General features: G+C 44.7%; 1 protein-coding gene across 2 annotated transcripts in view; it reads left to right on the top strand.

Annotated features, from left to right (window-relative positions):
* Window positions 1-9,614, top strand: part of LYRM9 (LYR motif containing 9) — a 403,766-nt gene extending 394,152 nt beyond the window's left edge. Inside the window, exons 2-4 of one of the 2 annotated variants that reach the window (XM_081944366.1) lie at window positions 3,494-3,634; window positions 6,562-6,654; window positions 9,448-9,614. In XM_081944366.1, coding sequence (XP_081800492.1) covers window positions 3,509-3,634; window positions 6,562-6,654; window positions 9,448-9,465 — 237 coding nt within the window. In that variant the 5' untranslated portion in view covers window positions 3,494-3,508 and the 3' untranslated portion in view covers window positions 9,466-9,614. The remainder of the gene's footprint in view (window positions 1-3,493; window positions 3,635-6,561; window positions 6,655-9,447) is intronic. The other variant, XM_081944365.1, reaches the window with a different exon arrangement.
* Window positions 9,615-23,883: the final 14,269 nt, after the last annotated feature.

Raw genomic sequence — 23,883 nt, forward strand, 5'->3', positions numbered from 1 at the left:
AGTGGTTAGAGTGCAGTACTGCAGGCTACTTCTGCTGACTGCCGGCTGCCTGCAATTTGGCAGTTTGAAGCTCACCAGGCTCAAGGTTGACTCAGCCTCCCATCCTTCCAAGGTGGGTAAAATGAGGAGCCAGATTGTTGGGGGCAAGAGGCTGACTCTGTAAACCGCTTAGAGAGGGCTGCAAAGCACTGCGAAGCGGTATATAAGTCTAAGTGCTCTTGCTACATTGCCCACCCACAAAATATATCTATACGTCTATGCATTTGCGGCATGACTTTTAATACTATTAAAATTTCAAGCTGGAACAGGCTGGAACAAATGAGTAGTAAATCAGAGCTGGTTTTAGATAATAGTCCCTCCAAATCATGCTTAGCCTTGTCTTACTAATTCATTTATTATTGTTATTTTTTTTACTGCCATATTTCCCAAGAACTCTTGGGTGAACCTTGTTAAAGTATTACAATAACATTATAAATCAATGTATTAAAAATACACAGTTTTGGTTGCCACAGGATCAAAACCACGTTGAGACTTTTTTTTTTTGCATGCCGAACCAGTAGTAATGCCGGTAGGAAAGTCACCCCTGGTGCCAAAGTCATGTTTTGCGACCTTCTGACAAGCCAAATCAATGGGGAAACCAGAGTCACTTAACAACCGGGCTACTAACTCATCAACTGCAGTGATTCACTTAACAACTGTCATAAAAGGTCATAAAATGGGGCAAAATCACCCCTAACAAATGTTTCACTTAATGACATAACTTTTGGGCTCAATTGTGGTCGTAGGTCAAGGACTACCTGTTGTGGCCTCCCAGCGGCCAGCAAAGCTGGCAGCAGAGTTGGACAGTGAGGAGGTTGGGGAGGAACATGGGCCAGTCCTGGAGTCTGGGAAAAGCTCTGATGAGGGCTCTGCGTCGGAGACAGAGATGGGGACAGGGCCGTCTGACAGTTATCAGCTGCCTTCAGTATCAGAACAGCTGCAGCCTGTTCCCAGTGGGCGCATGCCCATAGTTGCCAGACAAAGGGAACAGCTAAAGAACAGGGGTCGACTTGAGAGTAAGGCGACAGGTGGACGGTGAATGGCCCCTCCCATAGGGAATAAAAGAGGAGCGAAAGGGGAGTGGAGTTTGCAGGAGACAATCAGTTCGCTTAATTGGTTTGGACTCTCCTAAACTCCTTGCCACGTTTTGCAGATATCGGCCTGTCAGCTCTCCAAGCCAGATAAAGTCTGTGGCTGTAAATCCTCCCTTGAAAGACTTTGCTGGATGCAAATGAGCAGAATTCACAGTAAATTAATAAAAGGGTTTTTTGTCGGGACAAAGAGTTTGCTGCATGCTCTTGGGAAGCCTCGGTCAGAACACTACCTGTAGTCTGCTTACCAGAAGGACAAAGGGGAAGGTGAGAGAGTCCAGCAGAGACCGGTGTGAATGCCTTAGGAAATTGCTCTTTGACTTAAATGGATCTGAACCGCAGAAAGAAGTGCTTCTTGCTTATAGGTTAATTAAAGAGGAAATTCACAAGGATTGTGGGGGTGCTGCATGTTGAGTCATTTCTTTAAAAACCACAAAGCCCTCATGACTAACCAGACTTGGAAGCTTTTTGGCAGCTGACACAAGGACCCACAACATGAGGTTGTACGTGAGCAGCCGTTCATAGCAATTAATACGTGGCCTGCTTCATTTGGTTTCGGTTGCAGTATCTGAGTTACAGGTAGCTTACAACCTGTTGTGGCTCACCAGCGGCCAGCGGAGCTTGTGGCAGACTCAGACAGTGAGGAGGTTGGGGAGGAACCTGGGCCAGTCCTGGAGTCTGGGGAAGGTTCTGATGAGGGCTCTACATCAGAGGCAGAGATGGAGCCAGGGCCATCCGACAGTTATCAGCTGCCTTCGGAGTTGGAGATCAGTAGGCCAGAAGAACAGCTGGAGCCTGTTCCCAGTGTGCACATGTGCAGAGCTGCAAGGAGAAAAGAACAGTTAAGGAACAAATGCTGACTCGGGAGCAAAACCACAGGTGGACGGTGAATGGCCCCTCCCATAGGGAACAAAGAGGAGTGAAAGGGGAGGGGAGTTTGCAGGAGACAATTAGTTCAATTCATTAGGGTAAAGATCCGTTCCTGACTTCTTGCAGAGTAATTGCTGCTACAGCGTGGCATTTAGAAGATATTGGCCTGGCAGCTCTCCAAACCTGATAAAGATCCGTAGTGGTGAAATCTCATGAAAGACTGTTTTCCGGGACTTTGCTGGAGAGGAATTCCCTTTAACCTAAATAAAAGGGGTTTTATCGGGACGAGGAGTCGGCTTCGTGCTCTTGGGAAGCCTAGGTCAGGACACAACCATTTGTTTAGTGACCATTTGAAGTTACAACGGTACTGAAAAAAAGTGACTTCTGACCGGTTTTCACACTTATTATCATTGCAGCCTCTCTATGGTCGCACGATCGAAATCCAGGTGTTTGGCAACTGATTCATATTTATGACGGTTTTATTGTCCCCTGTGATCACCTTTTTGCGACCTTCTGACAAGCAAAGTCAATGGGGGAGCCAGATTCCCTTAACAACCATGTTAATGATTTAACAAGTACAGGGGCGTCACTTAAAAACTTATTTTTAATCATCTTGGTTGCTCTTCCATAATCGGCTGAGGGATTCAAGAAGTTGTTCTCTTACTAAACTGCATTTTCTCATGCGGTGCTCAAAGATGCAACATACTGCAACTTTGCAATTTGGAGTCAGAAATAGCTGATCCCTGTGCAGGCTAAGAACTCTGGGAATTGTACTGCATGGAGTTCAGGAGGCCCAAGGTGAGGGAGGTTCTTCCAGATCCTGATGGTGGCACATGAACTCTTGATTTCAGCCACGATCTCAAACTATCCCTTGCCTGCCGATTCCATGATCTACACCAGGGGTGTCAAACTCGTTTTCATTGAGGGCTGCATCAGGGTTGTCTTTGACTGGGGTGGGCGTGGCCAGCTTGACGTCACTCGTGTTGGGGGTGCCTGTGGTGGCCCGAGTGCTCTGCCAGCGGAAATGAGCTCCTGAGCTCCGTTTTTGCTGGCAGAGGCACTGTGGACCAGTCCTTCGCTCTTTCCAGGGTGGCCCCGCTGGTCAGATCTAAGCACCCCGCGGGCTGGATCTGGTCCCCAAGCCTTGAGTTTGACACCCCTAATCCAGGGGTGTTATACACTTACCTTCCCTACTGGTCACAAATGTGAGCATGAGCACACTAGCTTCGCTTACACATGCCACCTCCGCACCTGTGCAAATCTTTCCATGCATGCACTTTTGGCGAAAAAAATGACCTAAATGGAAGGCCATAGAGCTGGGCACGGGTAGGTGGAGCCAGCACTGATTTCCGCTACTGGTTCGGCGATCCGGTCCGAACCGGTAGAATACCACCTCTGCCCTGATCTACACCTTCTCTGTTGCAGGCATTGGAGTTCCTTGGGCAATCTAGAAGGTGATTGAGCTTCATCATGCTGTCTTCTTTCTTTCCACAGTTGATGGGTGGAGGATGGCTCCCCTCCCAGGGGCAGAATTGGTGAAGACCCCTCTACAGTTGTACCGCTACCTGCTTCGTTGCTGTAGGGTCCTTCCTGAAAAAAACCATCAGGATCATTACAAGCACACAATCCAACAGGTATGGTGAGTAGCGTCCCTGTGGTTTTCCTTGGTGGCCTTTTCAGAAGTTGATCTGGATCAGTGTTTCTCAATCTCAGTCACTTTAAGACAGGGATGTCCAAACTTGGGAACTTTAAGACTTGTGGATTTCAACTCCCAGAATTCCCCACCCAGCATGGCTGGCTGGGGAATTCTGGGAGTTGAAGTCCACAAGTCTTAAAGTTCCCAAGTTTGGACACCCCTGCTTTAAGACCTTTGGACTTCAATTCCCAGAACTACCCAGCTAGCATTCTTGGAGTTGAGATCTACTGCAGTGGTGGGTTCCTACCAGTTTGGACTGGTTCAGCCAGTTTGAACTGGTTTGGACTGGTTTGGCGACTTGGGTCACTGGAACTGGCAGCGACCCAGGCCTGCCACGCCCTCAAACCGGTTCCCCGGGCAGCGCCAGTGGTGCTGCCATCTTGTTTTTCAGTTGTGCGCATGCGTAGAACAATTTTGACTGCACTGAGCAAAGCGCGCACACGAGCGAACCGGCAGTACTGCCTGCCGGAACCCAACCCTGGTTCATTGGTTTTAAATTTCCTGCTTAACACCGGTTTACAACTTCCAATCGTAGAGAGGTGGATCTGGGAAACATGCAGTGTGCTTTATGGCTGCAAAGAGCTTAACCAGGCTCTGAAGTAGCCCACTTTACTGTTGCTGGAGGTCATGTCCTAGCAACGGAACCCTCTCTCTCATTTGCAACCCTATTGTTGAGCAAGGCGTTAGATCAAACTGTTCTATCATGAAAGTGGGGTGTTCCTTCAAACAAAAACCAAGAAGAAGTAGAGTCATTCCAGTCTGGTGCTATTTTGCGTGGAGAAGTCCTCTTTGGAAGGTCAACCTTCTCCAGTTGGATCTCACGCCTCCATTCCCACCCACTCCATCCCCTTATTGTTTACATAAGGTTAGGATTATGGAAGGGAAAAAACCTTCCCAGTTGCTATTTTGGTCATCAGAAATAATTTCTGTTGTCAAATGTCTTCCTTCCTTCCGCTTGGGCCCTGATTACTCATGGTGTGGTCTCTGCTAACATAGCGCAGTTACGTAGATTTTCACACGGCTGGATGAAAGGCACCAGCAGCTGATCTCTCTGTCTCCCTCTCTCTGTCTCTCTCTCTTTCACACACTTCCTCAGAAGAATTTGTACATGGCTCTGTCATCTGAACTTCTTCGCTTCTCTGACAGCATGCAATAGCTACTTATTGTTCCTCAGGATGACTCTTCTTGACCTTGTTCCTGATGCTCAGAAAAGCAACGCAGTGGGACCAATGGTTTTTTTTCAAAATTTATTGATAGTTTGATATCATGAGTAGGCTCTGTGTGGCTTACAAAACCAGAAATGCGATATGGATGGCTTAAAAAAGAAAAACAAAGTCTAGAAAAAGCACCACACAGACCACTAGACCAAACATCTCTTAAGAGGACCATCACTGCTCTTGCTCAAGGCCTAGAGCAGGCATGTCCAGCCTTGGCAACTTTTAAGATTTTGGGGTACAATTTCTTGAATTCCTCAGCCAGCATGGAAGAGCAACAAAGATGATTAGAGGACTGGAGGCTAAAACATATGAAGAATGGTTGCAGGAACTGGATATGTCTAGTTTAATGAAAAGAAAGACTAGGGGAGACATGATAGCAGTCTTCTAATATCTCAGGGATTGCCACAAAGAAGAGGGAGTCAAGCTATTCTCCAAAGCACCTGAGTGTAGAACAAGAAGCAATGGGTGGAAACTAATCAAGGAGAGAAGCAACTTAGAACTGAGGAGAAATTTCCTGACAGTTAAAACAATTAATTAGTGGAACAACTTACCTTCAGAAGTTTTGGGTGCTCTAGCACTGGAAGTTTTTAAGAAGATGTTGGATATCCATTTGTCTGAAGTGGTGTAGGGTTTCCTGTCTAAGCAGGGGGTTAGACTAGAAGACCTCCAAGGTCCCTTCCAACTCTGTTATTCTGTTATTCTATTCTGTTATATGCTGTCCATCTCACCAAGCGGTGTGGTGGCCTAGAGGTGGAGCTCTCGCTCAGGAGACTGTGAGTTCGACCCCACGAAGCGGCAGATATTTCTCTCTCTGGGCGCAAAGAGAAAATATCTGCTGTGAACACCACGTAGGCATCAGGAAGGATATCCAGCCTGTAAGTGCTCAGTTCATTGCCTCCAGAAGTTGTGAATGCCCCAACACTGGAAGTCTTTAAGAAGATGTTGGATAGCCATCTGTCTGAAACGGTATAGGGTTTCCTGCCTAGGCAGGGGGTTGGACTAGAAGACCTCCAAGGTCCCTTCCAACTCTACTATTGTATTGTATTGTATAGTTCCATTCAGTCACCCCAACTCCATCCCGATGCAAAGGATTAGAGAATCATTTAAAATATGTATGCTGTCCATGTCACCAATAAGCTTGCCCTCACTGTCTGAATTGTTTGAATATATATCCTTAACGTCTCTTATCACCCACTGTATGATCCGTTGCTGGCTACTTTACTGACCCATGGCAAGGGTACCATATTTTTCGGAGTATAAGACGCACCAAGATTTTGAAGAGGCAAATTAAAAAAATACGTTTTTGCACTCTGCAGACCTCCCAAAAATGGCCTGTTTTTCGTGAAAACTGGCCCGTTTTTTTGTCAAAAAAACGCCTTTAGGAGGCTTATAGAGTGGTCCTGGGGGCTGGAAAAAACAGCCTGTTTTTCGCTCATTTTTACCCTACCCAGCCCCCAGGAGCACTCTGGAAGCCTCCTAAAGGCTATTCACGGCCATTTTGGTGAAGGGGTGGGGTTTCAGGAGGCCAAAAATGCTGTATTCAGTGTATAAGACGCACCCAGGTTTTTACCTTCTTTTTTGATGAAAAAAGGTGTGTCTTATACTCCGAAAAATACGGTAATTGATTTATATAATTGTCTATTTACAGAGTTTCAAAGTTCATGCCGATGAAGATAGTCCTGAGAGGATTCAGCAGATTATTAAAAGGGCCATCCAAGATGCTGACTGGGTGATGGACAAAGTAAGTGTTTCTGCATCCTATCATCTTTGCCAGATGTTCAAAGGAGCTGCTGTCCAGCAATAAACTGGATTCACCTGGCTGGGCAACTGCTGTTGAATATCTGGCTCCAAACTCTTTAAATCTGGGTCAGTTCCCAGGAAGGTGACAGATGTGTTTAGGTAGCTGAGAAACCCTGCTGTGGATACCTAACCATAAGGATCATGGATTCAAGTATTTTTTTATTCGTTTATCAACGAATAAAATACAGAAATTAACAAAAATGAAACTGACGGGAAAATAGGGAAGGAAAAGGGGGAAATTAAAATGTGAAAGGTAAAAGGAAGAAAATAAACAAAAGGCATTGACTTCTGACTCCTTTTGGCACAGTAAAATAAGATAATAACATACAACCTCAACTTTTTTACTTTTACATAGTAATATACCCTAGCCATTTGTTTAACAACAAACCTATCTAAACAGCAAAACCCAAAATCAAAGGTTCATTTTTTTTCCACCTCAAGCACAAAGTCCAGAAGTGGTTTCCAAACAGAAATAAAAGTAATTGTACTCTTTTCTTTAATCAAAGCAGTCAGTTGAACCATCTCTGCTAACTCCATAAACTTTTGCAGCCATTTGTCCATTGTGGAAATCAAAGTGTTCTTCCATTTTTTGTGTGTGCATGAAGTATTCTTGCTGCCGTCACCATAATATAATAAACCTTTGGAACATACAAACCACAGGTTAATGGGATAACAGAGATAACCATAACAGAGCCAATCAAGGCCAAGCAGCGCATATTTCGTTCAAGGCTCTTACAGTCTGTATAGCAGCGTTTCTCAGTTTCAGCAACCTTGAGATGTGTGAACTTCAAATCCCAGAATTCATCTTAAAGTTGTTGAGGGTGGAAAAACACTGCTACATAGACCAGGGGTCAGCAACCTTAAATACTCAAAAAGCCACAAAGATCCTAACCGGAAGCCCCCCCATTCAATTCTGGAGCCGACCGAAAGTCCGGTTCTCCCACCATAGAGTCTCCTCCTAGCATGGTGTCCTTTTTCCTCTTCCGACCGGAAGTCCGGTTCCCCCACCATAAAGTTTCCTCCTGTGCCGTGTCCTTTTTTCTCTATCTGTCCTAAACCTATCAATTATGGAGCCGACTGGCGACAGGGAGCCACAGCAGAGGGTGAAAGAGCCACATGTGGCTCCAGAGCCACAGATTGCTGACCCCTGATATAGACTCATCTCACAATCTGACCCAATGTTTGGGGGGAGAGCCAGGTTTTTAGAGCCTCGTGGAAGGACAGAAAGGCCAGGGCCATCAGGGGGAAGTGATATTTCATAGGACAGGCGCTGCAACTTAGAAATATCTTAGGCCAGGGTCTGGGAGTTGAAGTCTACACATCTTAGAGCTGACGCGGTTGAAAACATTGATGATTGATGATGCCTCACCCTCTGCTTGAATACCTCCAACAAAACAGCAATAAAACAAGTACCCATTCAAGACAGTATCTGTAGCTCAGGGTAAACAGTGGCGTCCTCGGTGCTCTCTGAGTGTGTTTGTTTGGTTGCAAACATTTCATTACCCAATGAGGAAATGATGATGTTACCTAGTTGGGTAATGAAATGTCTGCAAGAAAACAACCAAACTCAAAGAGCATCGAGGATCCCCCACAATAAAGCATGGTCTTTTTATCCTACCTGCTGTGCTTCCCATGTATCGGGTCACAATTCCAGCCAAGTTGGCTTTCTTTTGAGTAGTTGTCAAAAGGGCACATGAATGACAGATAAATGATCGATGGGTGTCAGAGTTCTCACACAGGCAATGAAAACTAACATAACAGTAAATAGGTTGATTGCTAAAAAAGGACAGATGGAAACAAGCTGAGTTCAAGTGAGGGCACTAAGCACTGTTATGTTGGACTTTGTTCTGGGAGAAAACAGGGCTTCTTTTAAAGAGTTGCTAACAGATCCTTCAAATATTCCCCTATAAAATATACAGGGACGCGGTGGCTCAGTGGCTGAGACGCTGAGCTTGTTGATCAGAAAATTGGCAGTTCAGCGGTTCGAATCCCTAGCGCCGCGTAACTGAGTGAACTCCCGTTACTTGTCACTGCTTCTGCCAACCTAGCAGTTTGAAAGCATGTAAAAATGCAAGTAGAAAAATAGGAACCACTTTTGGTGGGAAGGTAACAGCGTTCCATGCGCCTTCGGCCTTTAGTCATGCCGGCCACATGACCACGGAGACGTCCTTGGACAGCGCTGGCTCTTCGGCTTTGAAATGGAGATGAGCACCGCCCCGTAGAGTCAGGAACGACTAACACATATGTGCGAAGGAAACCTTTACCTTTACCTAGAGCAGGGGTGTCCAAACTTGGGAACTTTAAGACTTGTGGACTTCAACTCCCAGAATTCCCCAGCCAGCCGGCTGGGAAATTCTGGGAGTTGAAGTCCACAAGTCTTAAAGTTCCCAAGTTTGGACACCCGTGACCTAGAGGATAGATAAGGTAGCAATTTAGGGAGGTAAGATAGAAAAGCTAGGTAGGTGTGTGTCTGAGAGAGGGGAGGGAGGGAGGGAGAGAGAAAGAGAGAGAGAAAAGCTTTTGGGGTCAGTCTATTTATTAATACTTTATTGATTATAACACCCCAAAGGTTGGGACAGCCATCGCATGGATGATTGTGAATCTCCATAGACATTGATTGTAAAGATTAACTGTAATTGTAAAGATGTTAGTATTATTAATACACAATACTAATTTTCTTTATCCATCTTTGAACTTTTCTTCCCTCTCTTCCTTCCACCCTTTCCCCTTTTAGTATAAGAAACCAAAGTAAAGGAGAAACTGTTGGTGGAGAAATGAAGATTGTTTCTTAAAGCAATTAGATTGAAGAAAGCAGTTTGTGACAGTGGCTGGTTCATTGGAAGAGGAGAAACTCAGTGAGAACATCTTTGCTATCGAAGGTCAACTTTTAATAAATAAGGGATAAACTGTCTAGAGCAGTGTTTCTCAAACTTGGTGACTTTAAGTCCTGTGGACTTCAACTCCCAGAATCCCCCAGCCAGCATAGGGAATTCTGGGAGTTGAAGTCCACAGGACTTAAAGTCACCAAGTTTGAGAAACACTGGTCTAGAGCAATTGATCTTTAGTGACTGAATTTTGTGAGCTGAAATAACATGGCCTCTACGGGGCTTGGAGCATGAGGATGTGTTTCCACAAGACATATTTCATGTTCTCACAGGTTTTAGATCTATGGTCTGTTATCAGTCATGGTTTATGTTGGTAGCATGTTGGCAGTGTTGGAAGTTATCACCCAGCCCTCTCCCAGAAAAATGAAATATCCTAGAAAATATTGAAAAGGCAGAATATTATATTTTCCTGGATGTGAAAAAGGGAGAAACACATTTTAAACACAAAGTAAATTCCTGCAGCTTCCAGCCCATCCCCACTTTGTCAGTGGGCCATTAAGAAGGCCAAGCTAGCCCACTTTACATAATAAAGAGTTCTCCCATCAGCTCCAGGGGGATGGGATCAAGGCATGATAATATTGCCTTTTACTCAACTGACCACATGGCATCTGAGAACTCAACCAAACCTGGATTCAAAACTCAGCCTAGAGGGTTGAGGAAACCAATCAGAATACATTTCTTACACAGGAACAGGAAACAGATAGGTGGGGCTGAACAGATTATAAAAAGCCCTGCAAGCTCTTCTCTTCCCTTCTCTTCTTCTCCACCAACATTGAAGCATGTGATCACCTTTTCTGTTCAGGGCTCAAGCCATGTGGTCCTGTCCACCATTAAAACCATCTTTCCAAGCAGCCTCCATGTCTCCAGTGTCTTTTTCTCCACTTGGAGCCGAACCCAGAAGGACATTTCTTTCAACAGCAGCATGCAGGGAAATGGATTAATTTTGGTCCAAGGGATCCTCTTTCTCTGGAAGCGATATTAAAATCAAGTTTTGATTTGCCTCAACTGCTGCTGATTTCATTGCCTGGATACTCTGTGCCATATATTTCATCCTTCCCATTCCCATCTATAGAATACCCAGTTTGTTATTTCTTTTAAATGGCAGAAATAAATTCTCATTTTTCTTTTTGATAAATGGTGACTTGATGCTGAGAAGTGAAATGGATCCAAGAGACTGTGAGTTCTAGTCTCTCCTTAGACGTGAAAGCCAGCTCAGTGATTTGGGGCCAATCATCAGGAGATTATGAGTTCTAATCCCGTTTTAGGCATGAAAGCTGATTGGATGACTTTGGGCCAATCAGCAGGGCACTGTGAGTTCTAATCCTGCCTTAGGCGTGAAAACTGACTGGGCAACTTTGGGTCAATCACCAGGACACCATGAGTTCTAATGCTGCCTTAGGAAAGCCAGCTGGGTGACTTTGTGGGGAAAATAGGAAGAGGAAGGAGTATTAGGTATGTTTCCTACCTTGAATTATTTATAAAAAATAATGGAGGTGGGATAAAGAAAGGAAAGGGGGAAAGGGGGAAAGGAAAAGAAAGAAAAGAAAAAAAAATAGAATGGAAAAGAAAAGAAGAAAAGTTGATACTAAGAAGTGGATGCTTCCTGGGTGACTTTCAACTCCTTATCTCTTTCAGTCCAGATACCTCTGGGTGGGCATAGGTCACCCACATAGGTTGCCATAAAGAAGAGGGAATCAGCCTATTCTCCAAAGCATCTGAAAGCAGGACAAAAAACAATGGACGGAGACTAACAATGGATGAGGCAATGAACCAGTGGAACAGCTTGCCTTCAGAAATTGTGGAAGTTTTTAAGAAGAATCTAGACAGTCACTTACCTGAAATAGTATAGTTTCTTCTGCTTGAGCAGGGGGCTGGACTAGAAGACCTCCAAGATTCTATTCTGTTCTATATCCCGTATCTCACATTCCATTCCATTCTATTCTAATCAAGAAAAGGAGCAACCTAAAATTACAGAGAAATTTCCCGACAGAACAACTTCCCTCCAGAAGTTCTGGGTGCTGCAACAGTGGAAGTTTTAAAGAAGAGATTGGACAAGGGTATAGACTAGTATCCTGCCTGAGCAGGGTGTGGGACTAGAAGACCTCCAAGGTCCCTTCCAACACTGTTATTCTGTTATCAGGGGGGATATATATGTGTGTGTGTGTGTGTTGTGTTGTGTTGATAAATAAATAAAGGGAGATTAGTATAGATCTATTTCAAGCTATTTAGCTCTCATCAGCTAGCCATACCCTTACTGGGAATCGACCCAGGGCTGTGGTATGGCTAGCTGATGAGAGCTAAATAGCTTGAAATAGATCTATACTAGTCTCCCTTTATTTATTTATCAGCACAAACACAACACAAATATAAAAAAAAGGCAACATTAAAAATAAAAATATGGTTTTCTGCCTGGATGGTCCTCTGTGATGAGCCGAATGACAGAAAGGGCCAAATTTCCAAAAATTAGGTACGGGTCATGACCAAATCTGGTTGCAATCAAAGTTATGGAACGAATTATGGTCGTGACCAGAGGTTCTACTGTATGTTTTGCAGAAGTACCAGAAAACTTTTTGCAGCTGAGCTGCAGAGCTAACGCCATAATAGAGCAAGAGCTTAAAGAAAAGGCAGCTTCATAGTTGCACCATGTTGAATTTAGGACTGGAGAGTTGGTGGGGGAGGCGCTCCTTTTCCGAGGCTCTGGTGAGGACGCTTCGTTTCTAGCAGATGTTGCCGTTTAATTATATTTTGCAAGTCAACAACACACAAAATTACAGGAAGCTGGAGAGGCTGAGCATATCTTGGATTTTCTGGAAGAGGAAAAAAGAGAACGTTGTTGATGAGTGAAGTCCAGGCAGATAAGGTTCCGAATTGGCCCATCTAGCGTGGCATTCTTTGTATGAGAAGCAGCTAAATTCTTTTTTTTTTTTTTCAGATATCTGCTAAGAGAACGGGGGCCAAGAATTCCCCTTCTCCTCCTTCTTCGTTTTCTGTCCACATTCCTTTAGAACGCGAAGTCCAAGGTCCTTTTTTTTCATGTTGCCTGTTTCTCAAACAGCAGTTAGGGCAGAGGTCTTCAAACTTGGCAACTTTAAGACTTGTGGACTTCAACTCCCAGGATTCTCCAGCCAGCTATGACTTAGAGGGTCTCTGATGGTAGGACAAAGATCAAGTACAGGTAGTCCTCGGCTTACGACCACAGTTGAACCGGAAATTTCTGTTGCCAAGTGAGACATTTGTTAAGTGGATTTTGCCCCATTTTACAACCTTTCTTGCCTCGGCTGTTAAGTGAATCACTGCAGTTGATAAGTTAGCAACCTGGTTGTTAAGCGAATTTGTCAGCAAAAGGGAATCACACAACACAGCCACGGTCAGACGTATGAATCCGTTGCCAAGCATCTAAATTTTGATCACACGATGATGAGGACGCTACTAAGGTCATAAGTGTGAAAAACCATAAACTATGGTTTACTCATAGCAGTAAACAGTAACGAAGCTGCTTCGTATTCTGTGCTTAAGCCATAATAAGCCATCAAACAGAGGGGGGGGGGGGAGGTAGAAAAATCTGTGTAATTGCTAGGCAGGGGTGGGTTTAGCCGGTTCGCACTGGTTCGGGTTAACCGGACATTAATTTAATCTGGTTTGCCGAACCAGTAGTTACAAGGACTGGCTGACACCACCCACTCCGCCCCACCCCTCCCAGGAGTCTTCACACGGCCCATTCATCATGCCAGGTAACTGCAGGGACCGCACAGAGATTCTGGGAGGATGAGAAACGGGCCTACCGGAAGTCTGGCCTCCAGAGCCTGGGGGAGGCTGTTTTTACCCTCCTGGAGGCTCGAGGAAAGCCTCCAGAGCCTAGGGGGGGCCAAAACTCCCCCTCTTCGCCATGGTGCAGGAAGCTGACTAGGCCACACCCCCATGACCCCGCCCTCTCAGGAACCGGGCAGCGAACTGGTTGCTAGAATGTTTCAATCCCATCCCTGTTGCTAGGCGTTAAAAACAACTGGAAGGCACATGATCCATCAGTGCTAAGTACGAGAAGAGGACCCTCAATGACTGTTGTAAGTCAAGGACTGCCTGCGGAGGAAGAGTGATCACCAAATTTCTGAAGAGTTTTTGTGGCTGGGTGGGATTTTGACCAACAAACGTCACGGTTCAAATCCAATTCTTCCTGCATTGCATTAACTCTCAGGAAAAGATAGGAGTGGTTTGAAGATGACATGAAGTTTTCCTATCCTCCAGAAATTGGGGGGGGTGAGAAGGGGAGACACCTCATCTCAGGGCAAGGATGTGTGGATAAGCCCTGCATGTGTAAACATATCTGACTCATGCACTTCCCTCCTGGCCTTTTGCTGTTACATCTGACTATAAATATAAACTATAAGGTTATCAGCAGAATGATGTAATTGTGGTGGGCAGACATATGGTGGGGATGTTTGTTGTGTTTACGCTGGTAACTAAAAACTACGTTTACGCTGGGGTTTTTTAATGCCAGGTGACCAAATAAAGTATTGCCAACTTTGACAACCTAGAAAAATCCTCAATGTCTTTCTCACCGTAACTGGGTGAGAAATCATTACCATAGTGTCTTTTCCAACTGGATATTAACAGATTAACAAGAGTTGGAAGGGACCTTGTACGTCATCTAGTCCAACCCCCCCACCCAAGCAGGAGACTATGAATCAATTTAGGAAGTAAGAATAACAACAATAGCAAAAACAATAACCAGCCCTGCTTTTCCTTATTTTCTTTTGGCAGATGACCCTGTGTTGGGCTCATAGGCTAAGCAGGAATAAACTTGTTTACTACTTGGATGAGAGCAGGAGTGAAATGCTACTGGTTCGGACTGGTTCACCAGAAGTGAAGATGCCAGCTGTTTACAATACAATACAATAGTAGAGTTGGAAGGGACCTTGGAGGTCTTCTAGTCCAACCCCCTGCCTAGGCAGGAAACCCTATACCGTTCCAGACAAATGGCTATCCAACATCTTCTTAAAGACTTCCAGTGTTGGGGCATTCACAACTTCTGGAGGCAAGCTGTTCCACTGATTAATTGTTCTAACTGTCAGGAAATTTCTCCTCAGTTCTAAGTTGCTTCTCTCCTTGATTAGTTTCCACCCATTGCTTCTTGTTCTACCCTCAGGTGCCTTGGAAAATAGTTTGACTCCCTCTTCTTTTGGTAACCCCTGAGATATTGGAACACTGCTATCATGTCTCCCCTAGTCCTTCTTTCTATTAAACTAGACATACCCAGTTCCTGCAACCATTCTTCATATGTTTTAGTCTCCAGTCCCCTCATCATCTTTTTTGCTTTTCTCTGCACTCTTTCTAGAGTCTCCACATCTTTTTTACATCGTGGCGACCATCGTGGTTTGCCCAAACTGGTAGTAAAAAAAAAAAAATATTACCAGGTCCGGGCAAACGATTTTTTCCGACAATCAGCTGTGCCGCACAATTTATATTAGTTAGAAAGCAAGATTTCCTAAATCCTAAATCTATATCGTGTGGCACAGTGGATTCCCTCCCGCCCCTGCTGTTCCCTTACCTTTGCAGGTGTGCTCGGTAGCAGGCTCCGCCCACCTGCCCGGATGTCATTTTGACGCTCTGCGCATGTGCAGAGGTGGTGTGTGCAAACGAAGCGTGCACATACACTGACATTGCTACCGAACCAGTGGCAAAGGTAAGTGGATTTCACTCCCGGATGGGAGGTTACAAAGAAATCCCAGGACTATAAAGGAAGGGCAAAAGAATGAAATGGTTAATTACTTCCATCTTGTGACTAAACTATAGGTAGTCTTTGATGTAACAACCTCAATTGGCACCAGAACGTCATTGCTAACAACATTGTGGTGGTTAAGTGAGTCATGCCTGATGTTACAAGCTTTTTTGCCATGGTTGTTAAATGAATCGCATGGTCATTAAGCATATTTGGCTTCCCCTATTGATTTTTCTTGTCAGAAAACCCCCTGCAGAAGCCACAAACAATGATCACATGACTCTGGGATGCTGCAACCATCATAAATAAATGACAGCTGCATGTCCTGAATTTTGATCATGTAACCATCGGAATGCTGCAACAGTCATAAGTCTGAGGACTGGTCATCAGTTACTTTTTTCAGCACTGTCATAGCTTCAAATGGTCCTGTATGCCCCCCAGTGTATGATGGCTTTCACTATTTTTATTGAGAAATGGAGACTTTTTCATAGATAATAATTTAATATAGAAAATAACAATTACATAAGGGGGGGCAATGTAGATAAGCCCCATAATTCAAATTATGATTAAACAATAGTTTACCATTGATAAGATTGCAAAATCACAAGAACATACTATGAAAGGAGTAGAATGAGGCAAGATGTGTGAATTGAAGAAATACACAGAACGGGAATCACTCCACAAAGGGGGGGACCACTTAGGGGTGGCATGATAGCTACCTTCCAGTACTTGAGAGCCTGCCACAAAGAAGAGGGGGTCAACCTACCGTATTTTTCGGAGTATAAGACGAACCTTTTTCCCTCCAAAAAGAGGGTGAAAATCTGGGTGCGTCTTATACACTAAATACAGCATTTTTTTTGCCTCCTGAAACCCCGCCCCCTTTGCAAAAATGGCCGTGTGTAGCCTTTAGGAGGCTTTCAGAGTGCTCCTGGGGGCTGGGAAGCCCCCCCCCCAGCCCTCAGAAGCACTCTATAAGCCTCCTAAAGGCTATGCATGCCCTTTTTTTGACAAAAAAAACGGGCCCGTTTTCACGAGAAACGGGCTGTTTTTGGGAGGTCTGCAGAATGCAAAAACTTCTTTTTTAATTTGCCTCTTCAAAATCTTGGTAGGTCTTAGACTCCGAAAAATACAGTATTCTCCAAATCACCTGAAGGCAAGATGAGAAATAATGGATGGAAACTAATGAAGGAGAGAAGCAACTTCATTCTAAGGAGAAATTTCCTGACAGTGAGAACCATTAATCAGTGGGATCAGAACAGAGGTGGTATTCAGCAGGTTCTGATCAATTCTGGAGAACCAGTAGTGGAAATTTTGTGTAGTTTGGAGGAACCGGCAAATACCACCGCTGTCTGGCCCTGCCCCCATCTATTCTCTGCCTCCTGAGTCCCAGCTGACTGGCTGTGTCTTCTTTTGTTGCCCTGCATGGGAGAATGGAGCTGGAAAGCAGGTTAGTGGGGTGGGGAGGGGAAGGAATAGGCATTTTGCAGTATCCTTCCCTGGAGTGGGGAGAGAATGGAGATTTTGCAGTGTCCTTCCCCTGGAGTGAGGAGAGAATGGAGATTTTGCAGTATCCTTCCCCTGGAGTGGGGTGAGAATGGGAATTTTGCAGTATCCTTCCCCTGGAGTGGGGTGAGAATGGGGATTTTGCAGTATCCTTACCCTGGAGTGGGGAGGGAATGGAGATTTTGCAGTATCCTTCCCCTGGAGTGGGGAGAGAATGGAGATTTTGCAGTGTCCTTTCCCTGGAGTGAGGAGTGAATGGAGATTTTGCAGTATCCTTCCCCTGGAGTGGGGTGAGAATGGGAATTTTGCAGTATCCTTCCCCTGGAGTGGGGTGAGAATGGGAATTTTGCAGTATCCTTACCCTGGAGTGGGGAGGGAATGGAGATTTTGCAGTATCCTTCCCCTGGAGTGGGGTGAGAATGGAGATTTTGCAGTGTCCTTCCCCTGGAGTGAGGAGAGAATGGAGATTTTGCAGTATCCTTCCCCTGGAGTGGGGTGAGAATGGGAATTTTGCAGTATCCTTCCCCTACCATGCCCACCAAGCCACGCCCATAGAACCGGTAGTAAAAAAAAATTGAATCCCATCACTGAAACAAGGCATGGGTTTTGTAGTTCAGGGAGCCTGTGTAGGCCCTATCCAGTTCTATCACTGGTCCTCAGAGTCTTCAGAGAGGGCACTTCTGAAATTAGGGATTAAACAACCAATTTGGGAGTTAAACCTACCCACATGTCTGGGGGGAGGGGAGGGTGTTGTGAGGAAATGAATACCTCGAGAGAAAACTGTGGGCAACCTTGAGGCGTTAATAAGACTGAAACACATAGTAAAGAAAACAGGCCTGTATTGGCTTACAGCGCGAAGAAGAATGAACGAATCAGTAGCAGATGGCGGAGGGAGATATTTTTCTTCTAGCGGTTCCTAACTCCTCAGAGCTTTTGATGGTGCAGGTGCATCATCTTTTCACAGCATCTCATTAAAAACCTGGCCGATTACATAGATGAGGTGAACCTTTACCTCAATAAGAGGAAAGCTTGAAAGGAGGCCGGCTGATAAAACCAAGCAGGCCGTGGGAGGCCTTTGGGATTGGGGTGTCTGTTAGAAATGTGAGATTCGAGCCTCCCACCTCCAGCCCTGACCCCGGTGTAACTTCCTTTCGAAGGCCTGTGACTGAATGCCTTTTGTCTCCCCTCAGCTTGCTGTGAAACCTCCCTGAAAGAGTGCCCTTCTTCTGCATTGCTGAAGCATTTCAATCAAAAGTAATTTTGGAAGAAATGTCCATCTGGGTTCAGTTCCAAGTGAGGGGAAAGATAGTGGAAACATGGTGGCTGTTTGGAAAGATGGTTTCATGGTGGACAGGACAACATGGTTTGAGGTCCTGGGCAAAGAAAAAAGCACATGGGAGAGAGAGACAGAGACAGACAGAGAGACAGAGAGAGAGAGGGAGAGGGAGAGGGAGAGGGAGAGGGAGAGAGAGAGAGAGAGAGAGAGAGGGAGAGGGAGAGGGAGAGAGAGAGAGAGAGAGAGAGAGAGAGAGAGAGAGAGAGAGAGAGAGAGAGAGAGAGGGTTCCAAATAGCATCCAAAAGTAAATCAGAGTCCGAGTCCAAAGGCTTGAAGACTATTAAAAGTCAGTCTGCTTCCTGCCTGAAAGACATGTTCCCCCGTTTCTCATCCAGGGTAATATAATATTCTGCCTTTTTAATATTTCCTAGAATATGTCATTCTTCTAAGAGGGGGGTGGCTGCTAACTTCCTACAGTAGATTAGCAGGTTGCTGGGTGTGGAGGGTGGGGGACAGCTAATAAAAAGGCATCAAAACAACTTTTCATTACCATTGTACAAGCCATACATGCCTCTCAGTTGGGTTCCCTCATCTGGGCTCAGAAAACAAGCAAGACCATGTCCTGCTAATCCTGGATGGGAATAATAATAATAATAATAATAATAATAATAATAATAATAATAATAATAACAACAACAACAACAACAACAACAACAAGAACAACAACAACAACAACAAAACAACAACAATAATTATTACTATTATTACTATTATTATTACTATTACTATTATTACACGATTGTATCACAGCGGCCAGTTGTTTCGCCGGATTTGGCATTGATTACTAGTCGGGCCCCACCCAGGGGCCTAGGACGTCGTAACATATTTTTGTAATATACGTGCAGATCCAAGCAGTGCAGCTTTTTGCATTTGACTGATGGTGATTTTGTCAAGTTTTAACTGTTTTAACTGTAATTCCAGTGCTTTTGGAATAGCACCCAGTGTGCCGATTACCACTGGAATTACCACTGCTGGTTTGTGCCATAATCGTTGGATTTCAATTTTTAAGTCCTGGTATTTCACGACTTTACTATTATTATTATTATTATTATTATTATTATTATTATTATTATTATTATTATTATTATTATTATTATTATTATTATATAATTTTTATTATTAATAATGATGATGATAATTCAAGCCAACATGGCAAGATAAACCATCTACTATACATGGATGACTTAAAAATGTATGTGAAAAGCCCCACTGAATTTAAATCAATACTCAACACAGTTCAACTGTTCAGCAGTGACATCAAAATGAACTTTGGATTTGAAAAATGTGCTATATTATCCATGCAGCGAGGAAAAATGGAAAAAACAGAAGGAATAGAACTGGGAAATGGAAATATAGTGAAAGCATTAGCAAAGGATGATGGTTACAAGTACCTAGGCATATTGGAAGTAGATAACATCTTGAATGGAAAAGTCAAAGAGTCAACGCAAAAGGAATACATCAGGAGGGTCTGCAAAATATTAAAATCAAAGCTGAATGCTGGAAACATAATTAAAGCCATTAATACATGGGCAGTTCCAGAGATACCCTACTCAGCTGGAATCATCAATTGGACTCTGGCTGAACTGGAAAATCTGGACAGGAAAACACACAAACTTTTGAATATGTACCACGCTTTACATCCATGACGTGACATCGACAGGTTGTACCTGCCAAGAAAAATAGGGGGCAGGGAGCTATTGTAAATCCATCAAACTGTAGAAGAAGAAAAATGAAGTTTGAATGATTATGTGAGCCAAAGTACAGAAAAATTGCTGCAGGCTGTGAAAATGGAGAACAGCATAAAAACAACAGAAACAAAGGCAGACTATAAGGAAAAACATCTGGATGACAGATTAAATAGATGGAAAATCAAAGCTTTGCATGGACAGCACTTGAAAACATTGAAAGAAAATGTGATGACAACTTGACATGGACATGGCTCGGAGCTCACTGCGGGCCTACAACACAAGAAGCCAAGATGTCATCAAAATAGGGGACGACTCCTGGAATCTCCTGCAAAAGCCGCTCCATGACGCTTTGGAACAGTCCCGGGGCGATACTAACTCCAAATTGCAGGCGGTGACATTTGAATGCACCCCTGTGCGTCACAATGGTTTGGGCTTCCACCGTAGCGCTATCTACAGGCAATTGTTGGTATGCCTGCACCATGTCCAATTTAGCGAATACTTTGCTTGGGCCTAAAGAATGTAATAAATGCTGTACAATGGGTACAGGGTAAGCGCTTTGTTGTAACGCTTTATTGATTGTGCATTTGTAGTCCACGAAGATGCGGACAGACCCGTCAGATTTGACAGGTGTCTCTATAGGGGTCTCCAAGCGTGCGTGATCAACTGGCTCTAGGATTCCCTGGCCTATGAGCTTCTCAATTTCCAGATCAATTTTTGGGTGGAGAGTGAAAGGTACTCTCCTGGGTTTTAGCCTTATTGGGGCTATGTTGGGGTCCAAATTAAAAGAGATTGGAGTCCCCACATACGTACCCAGACCAGTGCCGAAGACGTCCTCGAACTCCTTAAAAATTTCTTCAGCGCTCTCATCTTTCAAGGCGTTGATACCAATCACTTCTAGGCCCAGGGCTTCAAACCACTCAAGCCCAGGAGGCTCTGCAGGTCGCCGATGACCACCGTCACTGGGAGCTGGCCGCTGTATTTCTTGAATTGCACCCGGAAGGTGCCCTGGCCCACAATGGGGACTGGTAATCGCGAAGGCGGATGTCATGGGCACGTAGATGCTGCTTCTTCAGGCTAGGGATAGTCCTCTTGAGCATGGACCATGGCATGATGGTCAGTGATGACCCCGTGTCGATCTCCATCTCGCATGGAGAGCCCTTGATGAGGACTGTGACTTTCAGCTTTTTTGGCCGCCTAGTGCGGACTTGGCCGATTGAGGTGTGGTAGGTGACTCTGGTGTCACCCTCTGAGTACCATGGTGGTTTCTGCCATGCCCCGTGGTTGGGCCTCTGCTGGCGGTTAGATCGGCTTCTTGGCTGCCAGGTCGTCGTGGGGTGCTCGCTTCTGCAAACTTTGGCGATTTGCCCCTTTCGCTCACAGCGCTGGCAGATAGCATCACGGAAACGGCAAGCCAATTGGGCATGGTCTCCTCCGCAGCTAGCGCAAGGTGGGAATCGTCATTCTAATTTGCACGCCAGCTTGGCGCGGCTACTGCGCATGCAGCAGCTGTCATCTTCTTCACCTTCAGAGCTCTTGGCCTCTGCAGCCTTGTGATGTACGCGTGTATGCTTTCGTGCATCTTGTGGAGTGCTTTGGTGCTGCAGGGTTTCTGTTGACTTGATGGCCGATTCTGATGCCCTGGCTTTGTCCAAGGCAATTTGTAGAGTGAGGTTAGATTTGGCAAGTAACCTCCTCTGAAAATTAATGTCCCGTACACCGCATATGATGTGGTCAAGAATAAGCTCGTCAAGGTCTCGGAACTCGCAGTATGCTGTAGCCTTTCATAGTGCCGCAACATACTCGTTGATTGATTCACCTTGCTTCTCGTTGTGAATATTAAATTCATGCCGGCGGACATGTTTAGATGGCTTGGGAGCGTAGTGAGTCCTCAGCGTCTGTTGGAGCATGGACCAAGCGACTGATTGTAGTGGCGTTGGCTCTGACAGGTCTTTCGCAGTTTCGAACACTTCCTGTCCACAGTACCTGAGGAACATGTTCTTCTTGCGGCCTTCAGAAAGGCCCATGAGGTTATTGGCTTTGAGGAAGCAGTCGAACCTCAGCATATACAAGTCCCAGTGCTCGGTGACTGGGTCATACGGAGTCGGTGGGGTATGCATGACCATTTTGTGTTCTGAGGACGTTTTGCCGTTCAAAAATGGCTGCTTGAAGTTGCGCTGAGCTCCAGGCTGGATTTACTTGCTGGATTGCTACGCTCTTTTTGGTTCGCCTAGTTGCCTTCCAGTCCCACCTTCGTCGCCAGTGTTAGATCGGGTAATGGAAAGGCACACACAGGCTAACGGTAACAACAGCTCTTTATTGTAACAGAACAAGTATGAACAATCCAGCGAACGTTGAGTCTGACAGCAGCCCTTTTATAGGGAACTGTCAGACCCTTCGACCAACGAGATTAAACCTTTGTTCCTATCGGAACAGAGGACCTTGGTGGAAACCACTATAACTGAAGCTAGTATCTAACAGCCTCTGTAATGAGAAAGATGGGACAGTCGACCACTTGATCAGTGGGTGCAGCAAAATTTCACAAACTGACTACCTATAACGCCATGACCGCATTGCTAAGATCATTCACTCGAAATTGTGCCAAAAGTTTGGATTTGAGTACAGCAAAAACCACTGGGACCATCAGGTTGAGAAGGTTTTAGAGAATGAAAAAGTCAAGATCTTGTGGGACTTCAGAATTCAAACTGACAGGCACTTGGCCTACAACACACCTGACATAACAATAGTTGAAAAGAAAAAAGTATGGTTCATTGACATTGCCATACCTGGTGATGCACAAATTGAAGATAAACAGCAAGAAAAAATCACAAAGTATCAGGACTTGCAAAGTTGAGCGACTGTGGAAAAAGAAATCATGTGTTGTCCTGATTGTAATTGGAGCCCTTGGAGCAATACCTAAAGGGCTACCTCGCTATTTGGAAATTCTAAATTTACCTGGCTTAAACATTCTGATTCTACAAAAAACCACCCTACTGGGAACAACTTATATCCTCCGATGTTACCTTAACAGTTCCTAGGTCCTTGATTAGGACTCAAGCTGTTGAGCTACCACCCATCCACAAAGGCTGTGAATCTCACCAAAGGTTAACATAATAATAATAATACATCCAGTTTTGGTCACCACACTATAAAAAAGATGTTGAGACTCTAAAAAGAGTGTAAAGAATAGCAACCAGGATGATTAGGGGACTGGAGGCTAAAACATACGATGAACAGTTGTAGGAACTGGACATGGCAATCTAGTGAAGAGAAGGACCAGGGGAAACATGATAGCAGTCTTCCAATATTTGAAGGGCTGCCACAGAGAGGAGGGGGGGTGTCAAATTGTTTTCCAAGGCACCCGAAGGCCAGGCAAGGAATAATGGATGGAAACTGAACAAGGAGAGATTCAACCTAGAAATAAGGAGAAATTTTCTGACAGGGAGAACAATCAACCAATGGAACAGAAGTTGCCTTTGGAAGTTGCAGGAGCTTCATCAATGGAGGCTTTCAAGAAGAGATTGGCAGAAATAGTATAGGGTCTCCTGCTTGGGCAAGGGGTTGGACTAGATGACCTACAAGGTCTCTTCCAACTCTGTTAATCTAAAAAAATGATGATGATGTGTCATCAAGCTATTGCCGACTCGTAGCATCCCTGTAGATAACAATAGCAGTAGCACTTGTATACAGGTAGTCCTCAACAATTGAACCCAAAATTTATGCTGTCAAGTGAGACATTTGTTAAGTGAGTTTTGCCCTATTTTACAATCTTCCTTGCCAAAGCCGTTAAGTGAATCACTGAAGCTGATAAGTTAGTAACCAGGTTGCTAAGCAAATCTGACTTCCCCATTGACTTTGCTTGTGAGAAGGTCGCAAAAGATGATCACATGGCCTTGGGACACAGCAATGGTCATACGTATGAACCAGTTGCCAAGCATCTGAATTTTGATCATGTGATCATGGGGATGCTGCAAAGGTCATAAGTATGAAAAACGGTCATGAAACATTTTTTTCATTGCCGTTGTAATTTCAAACGTAAACTAA

Source organism: Natrix helvetica (genome assembly GCF_964273705.1).
Source record: "Natrix helvetica genome assembly, chromosome: 2".
NCBI lineage: Eukaryota > Metazoa > Chordata > Lepidosauria > Squamata > Natricidae > Natrix > Natrix helvetica.